Genomic DNA, 23,491 nt, shown 5'->3' on the forward strand with positions numbered 1-23,491 from the left:
GCTGAGCGCCCATCCCTGGGTGCGATCGGCCGCTGGCAGCGCGTCCACGCTCGGGCTTGGGGGGTGATGGGGGGGGTCCCAGGAATTTGCAGGCTCCCGTGGGTAGAGACAGCTTGGGGGTGGGGAGGGAAGAGTCCTCAGATCGCGCGCCTCGCTCCCTCCGCACTCTTCCCCTTCCCATTGCGAGGGGCCTGGGGCACCTCCCACCCCACCCCTGCTCGGATCCAGGCTTCGTGGAGCAAGCCTCGGACCACCACCCTCCACCCCCAGACACCGCGGCGCGTCCCCCCCGCTCCACACCCCCGCCCCAGCTCGTGGACTACAAGTCCCAGCTTCCTTTGCGGCCGGCGCCTCCCGCCTGGCCGCGGAGACCCCCCGGGCTGTCCCCGCGGCGGGGGCTCGGGCTGTGCTCGGAGCCGAGCCGGGCCGGGCTGGGGAGGCCGGTCCCGCGGGGTGGAGGCGGGGGGGAGTTGGCTCCGCGGCTTCTACCCGCCGCCGCCGAAGAGGAGTTTCCAGGAAGTGGCCATATTGGATCCATTGAGCTGCAGCCGCTCGGGCGGAGCGCGTCCCGCAGCCGGCTGGTCCCGGTCACCGCCCCGGCGCTCGGCGCTCGCTGCAGCCCCGGCCCCCGCCAGCCGGCGCGGAGCTCACCATGGCGGCCACGGACTTGGAACGCGTCTCGGTGAGGGTCCTGGCCAGCAGGCTGAGGGTGAGGGGGGGTGGGCGCGCGGGGGGGGGGGAGGTTCTCTTGGAGAGGGGCGCGCGCGGGGTGCGTGCGGGGAGGAGGGGGGCTTCTTGGGGAGGGGCGCGCCGGGCGGGCTGTCAGTGTCACGATCTGGGCCTCGACACCAGGCCAGCTTGGGGGGTGTATATGTGTATGGGGGGGACCCTGGAGTTAAGGGTGAGGGTGGGCGTCCCGGGGTGACGGGCAGGCGTCGGGGGCGCCTGGCTAGCAAACAAACCCCTTTCGCGGGGAGCAACGAAGACCCCGCCTGGCTCCGGGTAGGTGTGAATGTCGACAGACCCGGATCCCCGAGTCCAGAGTGTTTGTGATGCTGGTGATAACTGGGGGAGATCAGGGACCCTTCCGAGCCCCCCTCTCCTCCCCACATTTTCCAGTACTGTTCTTGGCACGGCTGGGGAGACCCCCCCTCCCCATCTCCCCAGCCGCGCAGGTGCTGTTGGAAAGACACACCACCGTGAGGATGAAACCCAAAGGGATCGAGGGCGAAGTGCTCCCCCAGATGAGCTCAGGACCGTTCCACACTTGAGTCGTGAACACCCCTGGGCCTGTGTGTCCTTTCCTCTGCTTCCTTCCTCCACTTCCCCTCCCCACGCCTGCATCCTGGGTGCGACCCTCCTCCAGGCGGGTCGGGGGGCCTCGGTGGGTTGGGTCTGCCGCAGCCGAATTCCCCACTGCCAGGCGCAATTTCAGATTCCTCAGTCCATCGGGGTGTTTGTTTGGGTTTCCCCACTCCCTGATCAGGGTCTACCTTCTCTTGCCAGGGGTGGGTTATCTCTGGATCTGAGCCAGCTCCTAGCTAACTTCCTACAGGATTAAAAAAAAAAAAAAAAAGAAGATTTCTCCCAGGGAGGGAGGAGGTCTTTGGGGCGGGTGGTGACTGCGCTCCCCTGGTGTCTAAGGCTGGATCTGGGTGTGTCTGGGAGGTTGGGCTGTGACAGTGAAGGAAGCTCTGTCCTCTTGCCAGCTTGTGAGGCCCTGGTCTGCTGGAAGGGGAGGGGAGAGGGGAGGAGAGAGAGGAGGGAGAGGAGGGCCCTGGGCTGTTTGGAAAGAGAGGCGGGAGGGGGAGAGAAATTCTGAATATGTGACCGATAACGAATTGGTTCTGGGGCTAAATAAGGGAGCCAGGACTTATGTAATTCATGCTATAAATACTGTCATCCGAATTTCTATATGTAAATTTCCTCTTCCGTCTGCAAATACTTTTTGTGGTCGGCCTTTGGAACTCTGCACAACTAAAGCAGGAACTGTTCCGGTTTTAGAATTGGTAGACCTGGGGAAGAGGACTAGGTATCGGGTCAGGGAATTTACTTGGGGAGCACATTCTGAGGGGGAGGGGCCGGCCTGAGATCCACTTCACTCCTGTGCAGAAACTTGGAATTTACAGACTGAAGAAAGGCAGCGCTGAATCCTGACTCACCTGCCAAGTCACTGGAGATCAAGAGACACTTGTGTAGGCTTATGTTGGTGTCAGTGTGCATTTTCTGTGCCCAGCCGACCAGAAAGTTATGTCTGGGTCTTGTCTATGATCAGAGGTTGCTCTCACTGTTGATCTTGACCATGCCCAGATGGGAATGTTTTGATAGGAATCAGACAGCCTGATAATGAATCCTGGTTGCTATGTGTCATATGACTTTGGACAAGCTCTCTAACTCCCCCAGTATTCTCCTTTGTATGATAGAATATAGATGCTGTTTTCCTGATAGGGTTGTTGCTGGGATTCAGTGAGAATCCAGTGTCGGGCGGATGGTAAGGGCACAATAAATGACACCTGATCCTCAGTGTCTATGGGCCAGATGTGCTAGAAGGCAGAGGAGAGTTTGGTCTGTTGCATGCTTTTACTGTAGGGGCTTGCTAGCATTGTATGTCCGGAGATGGTTCTGCCGGGAGGTAGGGGTGGGAGGCTTGGCTTCCTCATCTGCTTGGAAGATCCACCTTGTTTGCTTTTGGACCATTTCTATGAACAGTTCAGGCATTAACCATCGAGAGCTGAGCCACAGAAAAGCGACAGGCTCAGGACTGAGTGCTAGGGTTTGATTACCGTGTCAAGCTAAGCTAGACAGATGGACATATTTATTTCAGGCCCTCTACATCCTGGACAGTCAGCCTCCTGGGAAGACTTACCTTTGTGTGGATTATCTTGAATGGAGCTTGGCTTGCATTTGGGGAGTCTGGACTCCCATTCTCTTCTGTTTCTAGCTTATCATCCTGGGGAAATAATTTCTTCCTTTATCTTGCTGTAAAATGGGCCCAAGCATACTGATTCTTCGAAGAGTTTGTAACAAGTTAATTGCCATGTGTAGCTGATAGTCATGCTCAGGTGTCTCGGCAGCCTCGGGTGGAGCTGTAGCAGGTGTCTACTGCCCCTCCGGCCTGCACTGTGGTCAGACCAGCCCTGCAGGTGAGCTTGGGAACTGTCCCAACCTGGCGCTTAGAGGAGCTCAACATTTGACTTTGAGATGGAGGTGTGTGCTGGGTTCCTGCCCTCTGAAAATGACCAGGGACTTGCCTGCTAAGCCTTTCTGAAGGAGAAATGACAGCTGAGCAAGTCAGAAGTTTGGGTCAATGGACACATATGTTGGAAAACAGTCCTTGGAGCCCGGCGCTGGTAATCCTAGCTACTCAAGGATGCTGAGATCTGAGGATCGTGGTTCAAAGCCCGCCCAGGCAGCAAAGTCCATGAGACTCTTATCTCCAATGAACCACTCAGAAAATGGGAAGTGGCGCTGTGGCTCAAGTGGTAGAGTGCTAGCCTTGAGCTGAAGAGCTGAGGGACAGCGCCCAGAGTTCAAGCCCCATGACCACCTCCCCGCCAAAAAACAAAACAAAACAAAACAGTCCTTGGGAGTTCTTGTTGTTTTCTCTTGTCCTCTTTGGGCACTCTTGTTCACTCTTTCTGGGCCTTCCTCCTTCCTAGACTCTGACTGAGGCTCATTCCTTACTACTCTTAAGGTTTTCAGCTCCTGTGATTCTCCTGGTAGCATATCCTGGGGCAAGGTACACAGACTTCCTTGGTGAGGGACCCTGTAGGGCCTGGGCAAAATGAAGATAGGAGGGTGAGAGGAGAAACGTGAGTCTTGTCAGTTGCATGCTTGGCATTCTTCCCAGCCAGGCACCTACCTTCCCCCACCACCACCACCCTCCCTAGCTCCCCAGTTTTATCCTAGAACCATCTGCTACTTCCGTAGTCACCCCTGTAATCTTGACACTTCCCTGTGAAGCAGACTATCCAGGGAGTGTCTATATTCTGTCCCCAAGCAAGGGACGTGGGTGGCACCCTTTTTACCCAAGTGGTGCTCACATCCTCTGTCACAGTGTGAGGGGAGGGAGGGAGAGAGGGGGAGGGGGAGATATCTTCCTGTCTGCTGAAAATGACCAGGAACCTGCCTGCTAAGCCTTTCTGAAGGAGAAATGGCAGCTGAGCAAGTCGTACGTCTGTGCAGTTCTCAGTACCTGGTAACATAGAAGGGTAGGGTCACATATGGGCACCCCGGGCAAAGCTGCAACCCTGACTCTTTCCTCCAGGATATGGGACTGCCTGGTCCTCCCTCCACCGTGGCAGTGTACCAGTGTCCCAGGATCTTGCTGGGAGGGGATCAGGGCTGCAAAGCTGAGGGGAAAGCATTGGCGATCGAAGGGAGTATTCGATGAGGGGCTGACTGACAGGGCAAGAACAGAGAATGTGGCAGGAAGAGACTTAACCACAGTACCTGAGGGACTGAGCCCTAGGGCGTGGACCTTTTTGATAAGAGCCTCTGAATGCCTCGTGTCCATCATTTTTTTTTTTAATTAATTTTTTTTGGTCGGTCGTGGGGCTTGAACTCTGGGTCTGGGCGCTGTCCCTCAGCTCTTCAGCTCAAGGCTAGCGCTCTACCACTTGAGCCACAGCGCCACTTCCCGTTTTCTGAATGGTTCATTGGAGATAAGACTCTCTTGCTCGGGCTGGCTTTGAACCACGATCCTCTACCACTTGAACCACAGCACCACTTCCCATTTTCTGAATGGTTCAGTGGAGGTAAGACTCATGGACTTTCTTGCTCGGGCTGGCTTTGAACCACGATCCTCAATCTCCTTCAGCCTCCTGAGTAGCTAGGATTACAGGCATGAGCTACCGGCACCTGGCTCCCTCATCTTTTTTGATGCCAACAGGCTGTGGTTGAGAGAGGAGCCAGCATGACTCCTATTGGCCATCAGTCAGTAAAAGATAGGCCTGCAAATCCCAATCCCCACCCTAGTACCTGGAGACTCCTTGGGGATGGCCAAGGGGGTGGAGCCTTTGGATTCTGAGCTCTAAGACCGACCTAGTCAAGGCGGATTATTGGAGGGCAGTCACTACTTTGAATGTCTGGCTCCAGCCCAGCTACGCAGGCAGCAGCTGCAGGGCCGACAGAGTAAAGGGCCTTAAGGGCTGGCTGGACTCCGTGTGCCCCTTGTGTACTTCTTGGGCTTCCTGCCTGTGTGCTGCCATTTGGGATCCCATGGTTTTCCAGGCAGACAGGAACAAGGCATCCCTGTCTGGGGAAGGTGAGGGAGGGGTGGGGGAGATCAGGGCTCCCTAAGGGGAGAGCAGGGTGCTCTTTGCTGGCTTCCTGGGGAGGCCTTAGGACAGGGCAAGAGGCTTCTCATGGCGGTAGCTGCGGTTTGGCTTTCCTGGTTGTCTAGGGGGCAAATTCACTTTTCTCCTTCTCAGAATGCATGGCCTCCTTGTGTGTCTTCAACCCCCCTTCATCGGTCAAGTTAGAGGTCACAAAAGCCAGGGAAAAAGAATAAAGGTGCATGTCTGACTATCCCCCTGAGGCCTGGGGTTCAAGAGAGGCTGTGAATATGCACCCAGGTTCACTCTCAGCCTCCTCTGTGGGCCCTGGGGCAGCCCTGACCCTCTGCCTGGTACTGGGGTGAAGGGCAAGCAACAGCCATGTATAATAAACCACCTGCACCTCCTCGGCCTTCAGTGCTACCCATGCATGCTTCTTCTTTTATTTTTTTTTTGCCGGTCCTGGGTCTTGAACTCAGGGCCTGGGCATTGTCCCTGAGCTTTTGCTCCAGGCTAGCACTTTACTACTTAAACCACAGCACCACTTCTGGCCTTTTCTGTATATGTGGTACTGAGGAGTGGAACCCAGAGCTTCATGCATGCTAGACAAGCACTCTACCACTAAGCCCCATGCCCAGCCCTTCCTTCTCCCTTCTGAGGCCAGAGTTTCATGCAGTTTTCACTCCTTCCAAGAGGCCAGGCCACTTGTGGCTTTCCCAGTTTGCCAGGCAGTGAGCTGCCTCTGGAGTTAGTAACCAAGTAGAGAACTGAGGTTCCAGCACCTTTGGGGCCTGCAGTGCTTGTCACACCTGCACAGTATTAGGAGTGGAACTCTCCCTCTCAGGCTGTGCAACAAACCCCAAGGAAGTGTCTCTGTGTCCTAGGCTTGTGGTGTGGGCGGGATGTGCCCTTGGTTCCCCCAGAGATCTGTTTTTCGACAGAAGTGTGAATCAAACCACCCTTAATTAATAAGCTGCAATCTGGCTGCAGAAAGAAAGAAAGCGCCTCACAATGACAGAGAAGCAGAGAGGAGAAAATATTGGGGCCTGGGGAGGGGTGGCCTTGGACTTCTTGGGAGTGGAGAGTGACCAGCATCTCAGCCACCCTCCTGTCATTGTCACCTGCCTTCCTCCATGGTGACACTGTGAAAGTTGTTCCCTCTTGAGCCTTCTCCTGTGTGTTGTGTTGCCATGGTAGAAGAGAAATGGTATCGTCTTGATTTGAGACAGGTAATGTCCTGCCTTTGTTTTTCCCCCTCTAGGCCCAGAGTAGTAGTAGCCCCATTCCCGCCCTCTGTCACATACAGTCCTGGTTATTTCCCATAACCTCTGACGTGGGCTTACAAGCTTGCTGTGGAATCCTGGGAGCAAAGCCTCAGGCTTTCCTGGGAAAATTCCTAGGATTCTTCTTGGGCTCAAGGACAGTTGTACATATGACCATGGGTTCTGGCCAGAGGCCTCTGCTCTGGCTATTTAAGGCCCAGGCTCCTGGGAGGAGCCGAAGCTGGAGCTGGTGGTGTTTTGTGCCAGGAACATGGGTAGAGAAGGCTCTCAGTTGGTGCAATGATTCCTGGGTCCATTGCTGAATAACTTCATAAGGACCTTCCCGGAACTGGAGCTCTTCCGGGAAGTGGGCTTCTGGTCTACATGGCAGGGTGCACAGACCACTAGATGTTACGTATTGTCCCAAAGGTCAGAGCACTCTGTAGAAGACCTGGGTTTTGGGGCAGGGGGGCTACTCCTTGTTCATGACTCTTATTCCTCTGTTCTTACCCCACCCATCTCAACACCCACCTGGTTTGGGGAATCAAGGATCAGTCAACCACTTACAGCTTCCTTGGCAGTGTTGGTTTGGACAACCAGTGGCTTCTGAGTTCTTTCTGCAGAAAAGCCTTTTTCATGATTATCTCCTCCAAAGCCTACCTTACATCTTACAGAAATGAGTAGCATCTCTCGGCTGGCAATTAGAGTTGATCCAGAAGGCTTAGAGGGAGCATTTCCTGACCAGGAAAAAGATGTCCTAGTTACCCACTAGGCTGCATAACTAAATACTGTCCTCCGCTTTGTTCTAGCTGGCCAGGCATGGAAGATCACAGCAAGTTGGAGCAGTTATTTATTTATTTTTGGTTGTTGTGGTCTTTGATGTGCCAAAGGAATGATGACACAGAAACAACCCGGGACTTGGCTCAGGGACCAAAAGCTTGTTAGTGATTACAGAGGGGATAATGGCCGCCTCATGAGTTTCTCATTGTGTCTGTAGAGGTCAGAGCTGCCAGCTCTCCACCTCCTACCTCTCTCTCTCTTTGCTAGGGCTTTGAAGACACCTAGAGCCCCCTGAGTGATCAGCCCAGGTTGCTAGGGGTGTGAAAAGAAAACAGAGACTGCATTATCTGCTTCTCCTGGGAATCAAGGGAAGTTACCCCAGGCTCCCCAAGGATCTTCCCCAAGGGTCTTCTGTAGGTCTCCAAGTTCTAAGTACAGAGTCTGGGCTGCATCACCCACACAGCTTCCTCTTCCACAAGACTTTGAGGCCTTTGGTCTAGTCCAACCCCTTGGCCTGTTGCCCCGGGGCCCTCCTCCCAGTCGTTCTCAATTTTGTCTTGGTTTTCAGCCTTCAAAACGGAGGGGATTTCATATAAAGTTCTGCATTTTTAGATTCTCTTGGAAAAAAAAAATGGCAGACAGGCAACTTTACTCTTTCCTATATTCCCACAATTGGCTGGAGTTGTAGAACTGCAGCCACCATGGGCTACACACAAGCATGAGTTCCCCACCATTCTTCCTGGGGGACCCCTCCCCCCCCCAACATACACTTGGCTATGTCATCAGGTGTCAGTCATCCAATAGGAAGCAGAGCAATGTGACCAGAGTGTGGGTTTTTTCCCAACTATGCTCTGTCCATCCACACTTAGAAGAGCTGCCTGGTCTCCTGTAAACTACTTAATCTCTTGTACAATGGAGAACAGAGGGGCTGGGAATGTGGCTCAGTGGTAGAGTGCTTGCCTAGCATGCATGACGCCCTGGGTTCGATATTCCTCAGTACCACATAAACAGAAAAGGCCAGAAATAGTGTTGTGGCTCAGGTGGTAGGGTGCTAGCCTTGAGCAAAAGAAGCTCAAGGACAGTGCCCAGGCCCTGAGTTCAAGCACCAGGACTGTCAAAAAAAAAAAAAAATGGAGAGCATATTGCAGTTGACTTTAAGGGGGGTGGGGAGAGACCTACAGATTAAATGAGGTCAAAGACCTTAGTAGTGCACGCCTGTAACCCTAGCTACTCAGAAAGCTGAGATCTGAGGCTCGTGGTTTGAAGCCAGCTCAGGTAGTAAAGTCCATGAGACTCTTATCTCCAATTAACCATCAAAAAGCCTGAAGTAGTGGCGTCCTCAAGTGGTAGAATACCAACCTTGAATGGAAAAGTGAGATTAGTGTTGTACACAGTGAGCGATGGACGTTAGCTGTTGTGGTCATTGTCATCAGTCTTACTGTAGTGTTCTTCTTTTTCCACTTATTTTACCTCCCTGGGCACTTCAGTTTAGAATGAGCCATCAAGTGTCAAGTGGTTCATTTCTGCTCTCCCAGGACCTGGCACATAGCTGATGTGTCCAATGAGTGTGTCCATCTGATGGGGAGGAGCTGGAAGTCTTCTCAGATTAGGGGAGGCAGGGTAGTAGAGTACTTTAGGGCAAGTGCCTGCTGGGCCCTGGTTTGTCCTCTAGCTTCTCGGTGCCTCAGTGGGAAGGCCTAATAGGCTGTGTGGAAATCACTGGCCTCATTAGCACGTGGTGCTCCTCAGAGAGGAGCCAGTGTTGTCTTTGACTTCTACTCTTTCCCATGATTGTGACCTCAGACCCTTGGCCTTTCATACCTTTTCTCCCTGGAGGCTCTTTGCCTCACTAGCTCTTGTCCCTGTGCGTGCAGTTTCCCTTTGTAGACTGGGAGTCAAGACGCCATCAATCGCAAGCGCTAGAGAACTCCCATCATCAAGGGTATCTGAACCAGTCATAGCATCATCATGCTGATTGGCTCTTGCCAGATGGCAGGGCAACCAATGAGATACCTGAACCTGACTCAGTCTCTGAGTCCTAGTAGCTGGGATGTAGAGGGGATACTTCAGAGGCTCCTCCTTGGACTGTGTCCCCACCCTGGTCAGCAGGGATCTGGGGAGCACTTGGAGGACTTGCTTTAGACTGTGTGTTATAATGATGTCAAATGTATGGTTGGGGAGGCTGGCATTAGTGAGATTGACCCCCCAGTAAAGATGGAAGGTCAAGGTCACATTAGTTTCTTGAAGCCAGGGAAGAGCACTTGTCTCCAGTGCCCATTCTGTGTGTGTGTGTGTGTGTGTGTGTGTGTGTGCTGGTCCTGGAGCTCACACTCAGGGCCTAGGTACTGTCCCTGAGCATTTTTGCTCAAGGATAGTGCTCTACCACTTAAGCCACAGCTCCACCTCCAGCTTTTTTGGTGATTAATCAGAGATAAGAGTCTTACTTTCATGCCTAGCCTGGCTTTGAACCAAGATCTACAAATCTCAGCCTCCTGAGTAGCTAGGATTACAGATGTGAGCCACCAGCGCCCAGCTGGTAAGAAAGTAGAATAGAGGCTTGTGATGGCCTGTTTTTTTTTTTTTTTTTTCCTGCAAGGGTACTGTGGTGGTGGTGGTGGTGGTGGTGGTAGTAGTGGTGGTGGTGGTGGTGTGTGTATGTGTGGTTTCCAGACACAGCTGACTTGGTGGGTTTTGGCTGCAGACTACAGGATGTTGGATTGCATCCTGATTGTGTCACCCTTGGAAGGAGAAGATGAATAAACACATAAGCCTGCTCTATGCAAGCACAGCACGCCTTAACTTTTGGACACTTTGCGTCTCGCCTGAAAAGTTAAAAAAAAAAAAAACAGAAAAACAAAACAAAAACCTCTAGAGTAACTGTTCTGTCCTTCATGAGACCCTCGAACTGCCATGAGCAGGTGGAGCAGGGAGCAAATAATGAAGCCCTATGTAAGGCCCGCTGGGGCAGTAGCTGTTAGCGATGCTATCAGTGCCTGCTAAATGGTAGCTCTGTCTTGTACCCCAGCATAGTGCGGGGAGGCAGGGAGGAATGGGAAATGCGATCTCCCCAACCTGCAGCCAGTTTCCAGTGGCAAATGGAATAAACAGGTGGAGAACCAAGTCCCATATGGAGATAACTAACAGTGCCAGGACATGGGATCATTGCCAGCAAGGGTCTGGATGTAAGTACTCAAGGGCCAGGAAAGAGCCTCTTCCTGAAGCTCAAGAGCCCCAGGAAAGGCTCAGAAAGAGAACTTGGACATAGCCAGCTAGGCTGGAATTGAGTCTGTTAGCAAGTTCTAAAATGCCAGGGTAAGGGGTTTGGATTTGGCCCACACACCCTGGGCTTGGTGCAGAGTTTCTAATATGGGGACCTGGGAGAGAAGCCCTGAAACCGATTATTGGGTTGTGTTTGCAGCCTTCAGGGGATCTGGGTTTAGTAAGGAGATGGGACACAGTGTCCTGGGGATAGGCAATAGGGAGGAAGAGCCAATTATAAGAACAGAGACTTCAGCCAGGTACTGGTGGCTCAGCCTGTAATCGTAGCTACTCAGGAGACGGACACTGAGGCTCAGTGCAAATCTGAAAGACTCTTACTTTCAGTTAACCAGCAAAAAGCCAGAAGTGAAGATGTGGCACAAGTGTAGAAAGCTAGCCTTTTTTTTTTTTTTTTTTTTTGTCGGTTGTGGGGCTTGAACTCTGGGCCTGGGCGCTGTCCCTCAGCTCTTCAGCTCAAGGCTAGCGCTCTACCACTTGAGCTACGGTGCCACTTCCGGTTTTCTGGTGGTTTATTGGCGATAAGAGTTTCATGGACTTTCCTGCTGGCTTTGAACCTCGATCCTCAGATCTCAGCCTCCTGAGTAGCTAGGATTACAGGTGTGAGCCACCAGCGCCTGGTTCGAAAGCTAGCCTTTTTAAAAAATTGCTATTAGTAAGTAGTTGTACAAAGGGGTTACAGTTCCATAAATCATTATGAGTACTTCTTGATCATTGTCACCCCTTCCTCTGTTCTCTTCCATTTTCTTTCTTTTCTTTTCTTTTTTTTTTTTTTTGCCGATCATGGGGCCTGAACTCTGGGCCTCGGCGCTGTCCCTCAGCTCTTCAGCTCAAGGCTAGCACTCTACCGCTGGAGCCACAGCGCCACTTCCGGCTTTTTCTGTTTATGTGGTGCTGAGGAATCGAACCCAGGGCCTCATGCTTGCAAGGCATGCACTCTACCGCTGAGCCACCTTCCCAGCCCCCCATTTTCTTTCTTGTGTCCCTACCCTCAGGTTACATGATTCCTTTTTTTAACATAATGTATATTGAATATAATGACTACATTTGTAGAAACACCAGTCTTGAGCCCCCTCCCCCCCCACCCCCCGAAAAAAAAAGCCAAGTGAGAACAAAAGGCCCTAAGTACTGGCATAAAAAAAGAGAGATCCGGGTGCTGGTGGTCCAAAACTGTAATCCTAGCTATTCAGGAGGCTGAGATCTGAGGATGGTGGTTCAAAGGCAGCCCGGACAGGAAAGTCCATGAGACTCTTATCTCCGGTAAAACACTAGAAAACTGGAAGTGGCACTGTGGCTCAAGTGGTAGAGCACTAGCCTTGAGCTGAAGAGCTGAGGGATGGTGCCCAGGCCCACAGTTCAAGAGAGAAAGAGAGAGGGAGAGAGAGAGAAAGAGAGAGAGAGAGAGAGAGAGAGAGGGAGAGACAGGGAGAGAAGGAGAAGGAGAGAGAGAGAGAGAGTGTTGAAGAGGACAGGCTTACAGGCAACTCCAATGTGTTTGCAGAGGGTTATACGTGACCAGAGAGGTCATATGAGCTCTAAGCTTCCAACAGACATTTGTAAGCATTGGCACAGAGCTGCAGGAGGAGGGCATATAAGTAGCAAAAGAATGGTTCAGGTGCCATAGGGCTCTGGTTGTGAAGAGAGACTGGCTAGAGGGGCTTAGGCCAAGGCTATAGGTGTGGCTTCAGAGGGCAGGCATCCAGATGTTGAAGAGAGCCCTCTTAGGGCAGGAGTTCAGAGCCTTCCTGTCTGGTCTTTCCCCCTCTGCCCACTGTATTGTATCTACATTTGTGGAAGGGCTGTCTCGGTAGTCCGTGATTCCTGGGCTGGGCTCCGCATTCTTGCTTCCCCACCATGCTGGAGATGGGGCAGGCGAGACTGATCATTCTCCTCCTGTCCTTGCTCTTTCCAGTCGGTGCTTAGAGCACAGACATTTAGGAAGGAGGAGGTGGGGCTGTGTGGGTCTGCCCTCCAATCAGGGCTGAGCCTGGGTTCCTTCCATCCAGAGGTCACATTTTCCACCCATGCCTAAGAAAGCCAGACAAACCATCCTCACAGCTGGGGGGTCTGACCTTGAACCCTCTGCTTTCGTTCTTTAGGGTTTCTTTTTATAGTGCCATGGGCCAGCTCTGCTAGCCCCTGTTCACTTAGGACCTGCTGCCCACTTCTCGGCTAAGGTCAAGCCCTTTGCATTCTCCTCTAGAATCGTCTAAACAAAGCACAGCTGGGAGAAGATGGCATAGCCAGAACCTAGGGATTGCTAGAGAATGCCAAAAGGAGGAGGGAGCTCCAGTTGTTGGCTGTCTTCATGAATACTGGAAAGGCTTGAAAAGGGAAATTGAAACTAGCCAGCTGGCTGGAATCAAGCTGGTTAGGAAGGCCTAAAATGCCATGGTAAGGGGTTTGGGCTTAGCCCACACACCCTAGGCCCCCAAGAAGCTAGTATTGCAAATGAGCCACCATGCCTGGTTTGAAATTTCTTTTAATTTTTAACAGTCTTTTTTTTTTGTGGGTGGTGGAGGGGTGGGGAGGTGTCAAAGTTGTGTGCAATCTACACATATGGTTAATTGGTCTATGAATGCACTCCAGTCTATACCACGCAGGGGAACCAGATGCTGGTGGCTCATGCCTGTAATCCTAGCTTCTCGGGGTTCAAAGCCAGCCCAGGCAAAAAGTCCATGAGACTCTTATGTCCAATGAACCACCAGAAAACCAGAAGTGGCACTATAACCCAAAGTGGTAGAGCACTAGCCTTGAGCACAAGGAGCTCAGGGACAGCACCTAAGCCCTGAGTTCAAGCCCCATGACTGCCTCCCCCCCCCAAAAAAAAAAAAAAAACCCAAAAGACTCAAGAGAACTGGTCACCATGGTGTACGTCTGTTATCCCAGCACTTAGGAGGCTGAAGCAAGAGGATCATGAGCTCATGTCCAGCCTCAAAACAAGCAAAAGAACCCTCCCTCCCTGTGGACCATCTGGGGCCCCTCTTGGGTGGGCAAGAAGGTCCATGAGCCCCACAGGGTAGCAGCCAGACTCTCTGGGGCTAGTTGTGCTCGGAAACATGGAGCTACAACCCCAAGCAAATCTGGTCATCCCAGATGGAGCTGAGATGCAGGGATTTAAGGGACTTTTGCAAGGCCAGAACCAGGAGCCCCTCTAGGGGAGCTTGGCATGATGGAGTTGGAGCTCCAGAGCACCCGAGATGTGCTGAGAGCTCAGGCACAAGAGGGCAAGGATGGTTTGACCAACCTGTAGCCTCTCCTTAACTTGGTCTGGATTCTCCAGTGAACTCACTACCTTGCCTTGCTTGTCTCTGGCAGAATGTGGAGCCCGAGCCCCGAAGCCTGTCCCTGGGTGGCCATGTGGGCTTCGACAGCCTCCCTGACCAGCTGGTCAGCAAGTCAGTCACACAGGGCTTCAGCTTCAACATCCTCTGTGTGGGTGAGTATCAAGATCTGGCTAGGAGGCACGCGAGATCAAAAACGGATGAGAACCTTCAAGGAGAATGGGGCGCTGTTTGCCCTGGCCACCTGTGGAGCTTTGTGAAGGTTCTCCCAGGAAGAATGAAACTTCTAAGATTTGGGATGAGGGTCTGGTTGTCCTTGCCCTTTGCCAGGGTCAAGGACAGGATTAGAGCTAGGACTTGACTGAGCATTATCAGGAAGAGGAAGCAGGATTGGGCCCATGGAAGTCCTTTATAAACTGTGATCGTCTCTCAGGGATGTAAGTCCATGTGCTCATCGATTGATTTGGAAAACATTTACTCTTCTTCCTATGTGTTAAAAAAAAAAAAAGACACTATGAAAAAACCAGACTCTGCCCTTCATCGCAGATCATAGAGTAAATCTCCAGCACATATTTGAACAAACACAACCTCAGTTTGGGGGCTCTGGTGGGGGGAGGGGGTTGCACCTCAAGGCCCTCCCAGCAGGGCACAGAGTGCTCTGCCAAGCCCTCTGCAAGGTGTCACTCAGAAAGGAGGCTGAGCCTCCTCCTTGCTTGGTTAAGAGGCCATCTAGGGCATAGGAGCCTCACATGCTAAGCAAGCACCATACACCAAGCTGCAGCCCCACCTCACACACGTTATTTCTAAGGGCTCAGGGGGAAGGGAAAGTTCACAGGGGACTGGGAGAGTGAGGGATGGCGTGGAAGGCCAGCTCCCCTCTCTTGTGTGGCCTAGCCGCCAGGGATCACTGTGGCCCCAGACTTTGATCATCCCCTTCTTGCCCCGCTGTCCCTGCTCCCCAGGGGAGACTGGCATTGGCAAGTCTACGCTGATGAACACACTCTTCAACACCAACTTCGAGACAGAAGAAGCCAGTCACCACGAGGAGTGTGTGCGCCTCCGGCCCCAGACCTATGACCTCCAAGAGAGCAATGTGCACCTCAAACTGACCATCGTGGACGCTGTGGGCTTCGGGGATCAGATCAACAAGGATGAGAGGCAAGAGGCGGGAAGGGCGAGACTCCCCTCTCCCCCCCAGCCTTTATCTATCCCATCTGCCTGGGCCTTAGGTCTAAAACTTGCTCCCAATGGTCCCCATATGAATGGCCATGCCCTCACATGCCAGGGGACCAGGGCAATATCTGATGCCCTATAGCTGCCCACAAACCAGGGAGAATCGATTCACTGGGAGAGTTGTCAGGACTAGGGACTAGCCACCTGTACCAGCCAGGGCAGAGCTGTTGGTTCCCAGGGAGGAGAGGTAGAGGTAGGGTAGCTCGTGTGGTTTGGAACCCCATACCCTGCAGCCCAGCTGCCCATCTCCCAGGTGATAGAGCTGTCTGTAGTTACAGGCCTATAGTTGACTACATCGATGCGCAGTTTGAAAACTATCTACAAGAAGAACTGAAGATCCGCCGCTCCCTCTTTGACTACCACGACACGAGGATCCACGTCTGCCTCTATTTCATCACACCCACGGGGCATTCCCTAAAGTCTCTGGATCTGGTGACCATGAAGAAACTAGACAGCAAGGTACTCCCTTCCCAACCCCCCTCCTTCTATAGGCTCCGCCATCTTCCTCTGGGATGTAATGGCTGTAGTTAGATTGTTCGCTGAGTCAGGGACTTGTGCGCAGTCCTCCTTGGCTTGGTCCTCTTGCATTGCAACTTGCATTGTTATTCTCCATTATTCCAGAAGGCTTGCCAGAACTCTGGGATCTTTCTCCAGAGCCCCGTCCTTTGGGTCTGGCCTTGTTGTAATTGTTCTTGTTAGTTGTGGGGCTTGAACTCTGGGCCTGGGCACTGTCCCTCAGCTCTTCAGCTCAAGGCTAGCGCTCTATCACTTGACCCACAGTGCCACTTTCGGTTTTCTGAGTGGCTAATTGGAGTAAGAGGCTCACAGACTTTCCTGCCCGGGCTGGCTTTGGACCATGATCCTGAGATCTCAGCCTCCTGAGTGGCTAAGGATTACAGGCATGCGCCACGCCACCGGTGCCTGGCTTTGGGTCTGGCCTTGAATCTCTTTTCCTTCTTAGCCCTCCTAGTTCCTTCTTGAATAATGTCCACTTCCCTGTGACCGGCTCCCCAGAGCATCCCTTCCCAGTTTAGCTTTGTCTGCTCATTTCGTCTTGCACAGTTCCTGATTCCTAGCACTTGCCTTTTCCTCTCTGGTATGGCTTCCCCTTTGGTTTCTTCCTTGATTCTTCTTCAGTAAGAGTCGAAAGTGAAGCCAGAAATGGGGTAGGGGGGAGGGTGGGTATTATGAAGACAGTGAGGGCAGCTTCCTGGGATGTGTCAGGAAGGGTTGCTGGTCCTGGTGACTGCCCCACCCCCACCCTCCCTCCCCACCTCCAGACCCCACAGTCATGTCATCTCTTAAATCCCCCCCCACTTCCCATCTCAGGTATAAATTTTCACTGTGATACATGGGATAACATTGGAGATGGGAAGGTGGCTCAGTGGTAGAGTGCTTGCCTAGCATGCATGAAGCCTTGGGTTCGATTCCACAGTACCACATATACAGAACAAGCCAGAAGTGGTGCTGTGGCTCAAGTGGTAGAGTGCTAACCTTAAGCAAAAGAAGCTCAGAGACAATGCCCAGGCCCCAAATTCAAGCCCTATGACTGGCAAAAAATTAAAAATTAAAATTAAAAGAATAATCTACTGGGCACTGGTGGCTCACACTTGTAATCCTAGCTACTCAGGAGGCTGAGATCTGAGGATTGCGGTTCAAAGCCAGTCTGGGAAGGAAAGTCCATGAGACTCTTTCTTATCTCCAACGAACCACCAGAAAACCAGAAGTGGTGCTGTGGCTCAAGTGGTAGAGTGCTCACCTTGAGCTGAAGAGCTGAGGGACAGCGCCCAGGCCCAGAGTTCAAGCCCTATGACCACAAAATAAAGAGAAAGAAAGGGATCATCTTGGCTAGGGAGATGCTGGGGGATCATCTTTGGTGCTCAGTGGGGAGTGTAGTTTCCTACCTCTTGCTCTGTCAGGTGCCAGCCAAGTTGAGACCGTTAGCGCAATCTAGGTCTAAGCTGAGTCTTCCTGGGGTGGGAGGTAGTTTGGGACTAGGACAGTAAGAAGCATGGCAGCTGATGATTCCTTTTATAGTCCGTCAAAGTGGCCACGGTGGCTAAGTGTGGGCTGGGATTGCCCGTGGGAGAAGCTCTTATCTTCCTGGCTTCCAAATCTTCTGTAACCTGGACAGGGCTGGTGACTTAGACAGGACTGTCCACAGTTGGGGACCACTTGTTAGCCAGCTAACCTGCTGTCTGTTCCCCTCCCCGATCCTGACAGGTGAACATAATCCCCATCATTGCCAAAGCGGACACCATCTCCAAGAGTGAGCTGCACAAGTTCAAGATCAAGATCATGGGCGAGCTGGTCAGCAATGGGGTCCAGATCTACCAGTTCCCCACTGACGATGAGGCTGTGGCAGAGATTAATGCAGTCATGAATGTGAGTGTTCCTGGGGCCAGAGGGCTTAGAGCCAGCACAGATCCGAGTCAACCCTTTCAGGAGACTCTGAATTAGAATTCAGCCTCTAACTTCTCTAGGACAGATGGGTGAACATGTGGAGCAGGCTAGTCCTGTGTGCTGTGGGCAGGGTACAGGAGGAATCGGGTATTTGGCATGTGCTGGAAATGCTCCCGGACACTTGAGTGTCCTCTTAAGTTCTGGAGCACAGGTTCTATGCACAGGTTAGGGAGTCAGAAACACCAGCGAGGAGGACAAGAGTTCAGCTCTCTGCCCTGTTTGGAAGACCTAAAACATTTCTCCAAGAGAGCCAGTAAGCTTCTAGACCCAGGGCCTTTTGTTGTTATTGTTTGATGCCAGCCCTGGAGCTTGAACTCAGGGTCTGAGTGCTTTATTTGCTCAAGGCTGACGCTCCACCATTTGAGCCACAGCTCCAACTTCTGGTGATTAATCAGAGATACGAGTCTCACAGACTTTCCTTCCCTGAGCTGGCTTTGAACCGTGATCTTCAGATCTCAGCCTCCTGAGTAGCTAGGACCACAGGCGTGAGCCACCCACACCCAGCAATAACCCAGGGTCTTTATTCAGAACCCCTAGCAACCCCTTCCTGAGACTCTGGGAGCAGAGAGGGAGAATCTGCCCCTTGTGCAGCAGCATGGTGCTCACACATCCTCCGGGCCCTTTGCAGGCGCACCTGCCCTTTGCCGTGGTGGGCAGCACCGAGGAGGTGAAGGTGGGAAACAAACTGGTCCGGGCGCGGCAGTACCCTTGGGGAGTAGTACAGGGTGAGTATGGGGGCAGGATGGGGGGGGGGTGCATCCCCAGATGGGTGGGCCTGAACTCTGTCTCCCCTATCCTGCTGCTTAAGGCCCATCAACCCCTGTCTCTTACTGTCCTCCCCCTCATGTCCCATGTTGCCCCCAACTTCCAGTGGAGAACGAGAATCACTGCGACTTCGTGAAGCTGCGGGAGATGCTGATCCGGGTGAACATGGAGGACCTGCGCGAGCAGACCCACAGTCGGCACTATGAGCTGTACCGGCGCTGCAAGTTAGAAGAGATGGGCTTCCAGGACAGCGACGGTGACAGCCAGCCCTTCAGGTGACACAGCCCCGGCTGCCCAGGTCACCAGCAGCATCTGTTGTGTGGGTCTTGTGACCTTAGCCTCCTCTTCCCCCCTTCCCCTTCCTCTCAAGTCTACGTCCCCCCCCCCCCCCCTTTGACCTCTCCCCCGCCATCTCCACAGCCTACAGGAGACCTACGAGGCCAAGAGGAAGGAGTTCCTGAGCGAGCTGCAGAGGAAGGAGGAGGAGATGAGGCAGATGTTCGTCAACAAGGTCAAAGAGACAGAGCTGGAGTTGAAGGAGAAAGAAAGAGAGGTGCGTGCTGGGATTGGCAGCGTGGCTCCGTTGGTAGAGCGCTAGCCAGTGAGTGAAAGCCTCAGGTACCAAGTTCAAGTCCTGGTTTCAGACACAAAAAAGAAGGTGGCTTAGTGGCATGCCAAGCAGGCACGAAGCCCTGGGTTTGATTCCTCGGTACCCCCATCCACAGAAAATGGCTGGAAGTTGCACTGTGGCCCGGTCCGGGCCAGCCAGATGTGGAGGCGAGGACTCGCGGCATCTTCCCCATCCCCCATACCAAAGTGCATCCCTTTCTGCCCTAGCTCCACGAGAAGTTTGAGCACCTGAAGCGGATGCACCAGGAGGAGAAGCGCAAGGTGGAGGAGAAGCGCAGGGAACTCGAAGACGAGACCAACGCCTTCAACTGCAGGAAGGCCGCGGTGGAGGCCCTGCAGTCCCAGGCCCTGCACGCCACCTCGCAGCAGCCGCTAAGGAAGGACAAGGACAAGAAGAAGTAGGTGGTGGCTCCCCCCTCCCTGGGCAGGGTCCCCTCCCCGCGTGCTCACCGTCTCCCACGCTGCCTCTCCTTCTGGCCGCCTTGCGTCTCCTTCTGCTGCTCTTGATCATCCATGGCCCAGGCTTTGCCCCCTTAGCTCTCTCTTTCCCATCGGTGTCTTGCTCTCTCTCTCTCTCTCTCTCTCCTTTGTATTTGCTCTCCCACCTCCTCTTTCTTCTCCTCTCCCCCCCCCCCCCCCGGTGCTGGTACTAGGACTTGAACTCAGGGCCCGAGTACTGCTCTTTAGCTTTTACACTCGACGCTGGCTCGCTACCACTTGAGCCACAGCTCCACTGTTGGCCTTTTTTTTAATCCCCCCCTTTCCTGGTTAACAGGAGATAAGTCTCACAGACTTTCCTACACAGGTTGGCTTAAAAATGGGACCCCCCCTCCCCCCCCCCGCCAGTAGCTAGGATGACAGGTGTGAGCCACTAGCACCTCAGTCTTTTCTTCTTATAGTAATGTTCTTGATGTCCCCTAACGTGATGACCTGTGCTCTCCCACACCCCTTTCTCCTCCTGCTTGCCTCTCCCCTTGCTCTTTCTTACTCCCTCATTTCCTCTCCACAGTGCCCTCAGCAGCCACAGTATGGTACGGAAGGGGCTAGGCCCCAGGGCAGGGAGGTTGGCAAGTCTCAGGGAGGAGCAGGGGCAAGGCCTGGGACTAGGAGCATTCCCAGCCCTATTCCAAAAGCTCCCATGTTTCTGTGTGGAGCTGTGCCATGTCCGGCCTTAGTCTCCTAGCCAGTGGGTGTGGGACCGCCATCAGCCAGCAGGTGGCAACCAAAAGCACTGGTCAGCCAGCGCTGCCCTTGGACATTAGGGTCACCTCCCAACTATTCCAAAGGGCATGTGGAGCGGCTCCATGTCTTCAAGGGGGCAGAGCTGCCTCTAAGGCAGAGGCTGGCAGAATTCATGTAGGCAGTAGAGAAAGAAGTATGGAAAGAAGTTTTCCCAGCTTCCAGAAATACACACTCAGCTGACCCGCTGGGTGGACCGACCCAATTACTCCTCCCTCGTCAGCTTTCTTTTATTTGTTTATTTTTCTTGTCTTTCTTTTCATTGATTTTATTTGTATTTTTGCTGGGGATCCAACGGGGCCTTTGCACATGCTAGGCGAGTGCTCTACCAGTGGACCTACACCCTCCTCCCCCCCCCCCCCCCCCCGACTGCAGACCTTGGCATTATTCATAGTATGCTGCTACACCTTTAGCTTTAGTGCAGCTAGAGCATTAGCTGTGTCCACTCGATGCTGCTTCTCTTGCACACCTGAACACACGTGGGCCTGAACACATATAATCTTACTCTCTTGTCCCATCCCACGCATGGGCACAGGTCATGCCTGCGTGCTGAGAGGCAGGTGCACACTGCCAAAGAGAATCTTAACGTACCTCCCTCACTCAGGAAATGAGAACCTGGTACTTAGGAGTTGGATGCCAGCCCAGCATCCGTGGCTCACGCCTGTCATCCTAGCTACTCAGGAGGCTGAGATCTGAGGATCGCAGTTCAAAACCAGTCTGGGTAGGAAAGTCCGTGAGACTCTCATCTCCAATGAACCACCAGAAAACCAGAAGTGGCGCTGTGGCTCAAGTGGCAGAGTGCTCTCCTTGAGCTTGAAGAGCTGAGGGACAGCGCCCAGGCCCAGAGTTCAAGCCCCACAACCAACAACAACAACAACAATTGTTGGATGCCTTGCCATTCCCAAGACCTCTGCTCTGGGCTAGACTCTAATCCTCTTTGTAGTCTCTTCCATCTCAGCGCCTGCTGGGCCGCCCCAGACGCTGGCAGCGCTGGGATTGCTTAAGCCCCTGTCTGTCTTCAGAGAGGATCTAGCCTCACTGTCCCCTCTGCTATGAGGATTTTGTCTCTACTCCAACCCTCATCCCATGCCCAGCCCTTGGCTTGGTGAGCATTTAGGGGCCTGAAGTGTGAGTTTCAAGATGGCAGCTCAGAAATGTGTTTCCTCTTGGAGAGGATGATGGGGTATAAAGGGAGCTCTGTGATACCCAAAGTGACTTTGCCCTGGTCCCTGTCAGCATGGTGCAGAACATCCTGTTAGAGAAGAGGTAGGCAGGGTCCCTAGAAAAGAAGCTGTGGCCTGGCACTGGTGGTTCATACCTGTAATCCTAGCTACTCAGGAGACTGAGATCTGAGGATCATGGTTCAAAGCCAACCTGGGCAGGAATGTCTGTGAGACTCATACCTCCAATTAGCTATCAGAAAACTGGAGCTTAGGGACAGTGCCCAGGCCCTGAGTTCAAGTCCCACAACCAACAAGCAAGCAAGCAAGCAAGGAAGGAAGGAAGGAAGGAAGGAAGGAAAGAAAAGAAGGAAAGAAAGAAAAGAAGGAAAGAAAGAAAGAAGCTGTAAAGCCAGACAGCAGTGGGTCATGCCTATAATCCTAGCTGTTCAGGAAGCTAAGATCTCAAGATCATGGCTCACAAACCAGCCTGGGCAGGAAAGTCCATGAGAATCTTTTCTCCATTTAATCACCAAAAAGCAAGAAGTAGAGGTATGGCTCAAGTGGTAAAGCCTTAGCCTTGAGCATAAAAGACTCGGGCACAATGCCCAGGCCCTGAGTTCAGGCCCCAATATTGGCACACCAAAAAAAAAAGGAAAAAGAAACCTGGAAGTCAAGGACCTGTATATAGCAGCTCAGGCCCACTGGATGGAGCTCACCGTGAAAGGCCAGCACAGCTCTTGGTGGAGGATTTCACTGACATCTGATTTCCCTTGTATGTTGTTGTCCAGGCCTGGACCTGGAAGACAGACCCTTTTTGTTGGCCCATTGTGCCAGAAGGCTCCAATTGGGCCTACGGGAGAGAGAACACTCTTCCAGTGTTCACCATGGAGCCAGGCTGGGTAGGCTAGGTATAAGGGCCTGTCGCTTTCCTACCTCGATCCATGGGGTTGGTGTAGAGTGCATTTAGGGGAATTGTTCATGAGCATTTAGTTAGATAGGTTTGGGTTGGTGGTACTTGGTTCTTCACATTTTAATCCATTTTTGCGACATTACTTCCCAATCAGATCTTGACCCTCAGCCTGCGACGACACAAACTGAAGCGAATTCTCTGCTTTGTTCGCCACACATGCCAAACTGAACTGCCTTTCCCAAGTTGTCCATCTCGCTGTCTTTTGCTTCTGTTTGATTCGGTCTACGTATCTTTTTGTTGTGGTGGTGGTTGTTGGTTTTTTTTAATGTGTCTGTTTTTTTTTTTTGTTGTTGTTGTTGTTCTGTTTGTTTTATTTTTATTTTTCAGTTAATGCACGCACAGACTTACATGTCAAGAGCGGACTTTAGACTTTCATGTGTTAAGTTGCTTGAGTTACACCTTGTGACCCTTCTCCTATAACATGGTATGAGGATGGACTAGGAGCCGGTACAGACTCCAGTGTTTACAGCTTTGCCTCGCTCCCCCTCTCCCCTTTCCCCAACTCCAAACCCCAACCCAGCCCTGGTCTCCCAGGATTCCCCCATCCCTGGACCTGGTGGGCTAGCCCTTCTCTATGCAAATGTCAAAAGCCATGAATGCTGGAATCCAAAACTGACGAGGTTTATTTTTTTCAGAGCCAGTGGCTGGTCTTCCATTTACAGTGTCACTATCCCTTGATGGAGAGGTGACTTGTCACTCTAGTGAAGGTCCCAGCTTGGTGATGCTAAGGCCTTAACAGTTCACTATCAAGATGGCAACTCTCGCGGTGCCTTAGGTGTGTGGCCTGTGGTTTGGTATCATGCTACAAAATTTGCCCGATTTCCCCCTTTCCGTTGCGTTTTTTTTTTTTTCTAACCTAGAGCTTACTACGCATGATAACTTCGGAGCACTTCTAGATTTTGGCACCCGGGTAAAGACAAATAATCTCCTCTCCCATTATTTTCATAAATAACAGATTCCTTTATTTTTTCAAAACTAAAAACAAAACAAAAACCACCCTCTAAACTTCTCTTATGTATGAAGTACCGACTAATATATCTAGGGAGAGGTGGGTAATAAACTTCCTGTAATGACAGTGTTTGGAATTTCTTTACCAATGAGAATGGAACATGAACATGACCCCTTCCCCTTTCTCCATCCAGCATTCTGT

The 23,491-nt window shown here is 52.4% G+C and overlaps 1 protein-coding gene across 3 annotated transcripts; it reads left to right on the forward strand.

Annotated features, from left to right (window-relative positions):
- The first annotated feature begins 352 nt into the window (after positions 1 to 352).
- Positions 353 to 23,416, forward strand: Septin8 (septin 8). 3 transcript variants are annotated; one of them, XM_042688858.1, is made up of 10 exons: positions 353 to 682; positions 13,913 to 14,033; positions 14,841 to 15,036; positions 15,384 to 15,570; positions 17,335 to 17,496; positions 18,203 to 18,299; positions 18,446 to 18,614; positions 18,760 to 18,892; positions 19,177 to 19,367; positions 22,436 to 23,416. In XM_042688858.1, exons 1-10 carry the CDS (start codon positions 653 to 655, stop codon positions 22,440 to 22,442), a joined length of 1,293 nt encoding a protein of 430 aa, XP_042544792.1. In that variant the 5' UTR covers positions 353 to 652; the 3' UTR covers positions 22,443 to 23,416. The 3 variants fall into 3 exon arrangements, with proteins under 3 accessions (XP_042544792.1, XP_042544794.1, XP_042544793.1); XM_042688860.1 differs by having other exon boundaries at positions 15,390 to 15,570; XM_042688859.1 differs by having other exon boundaries at positions 420 to 682; positions 22,669 to 23,416.
- Positions 23,417 to 23,491: the final 75 nt, after the last annotated feature.

Source organism: Dipodomys spectabilis, unplaced genomic scaffold (assembly GCF_019054845.1).
Source record: "Dipodomys spectabilis isolate Male_0828 unplaced genomic scaffold, ASM1905484v1 ptg000119l, whole genome shotgun sequence".
In the NCBI taxonomy this organism is placed as follows: domain Eukaryota; kingdom Metazoa; phylum Chordata; class Mammalia; order Rodentia; family Heteromyidae; genus Dipodomys; species Dipodomys spectabilis.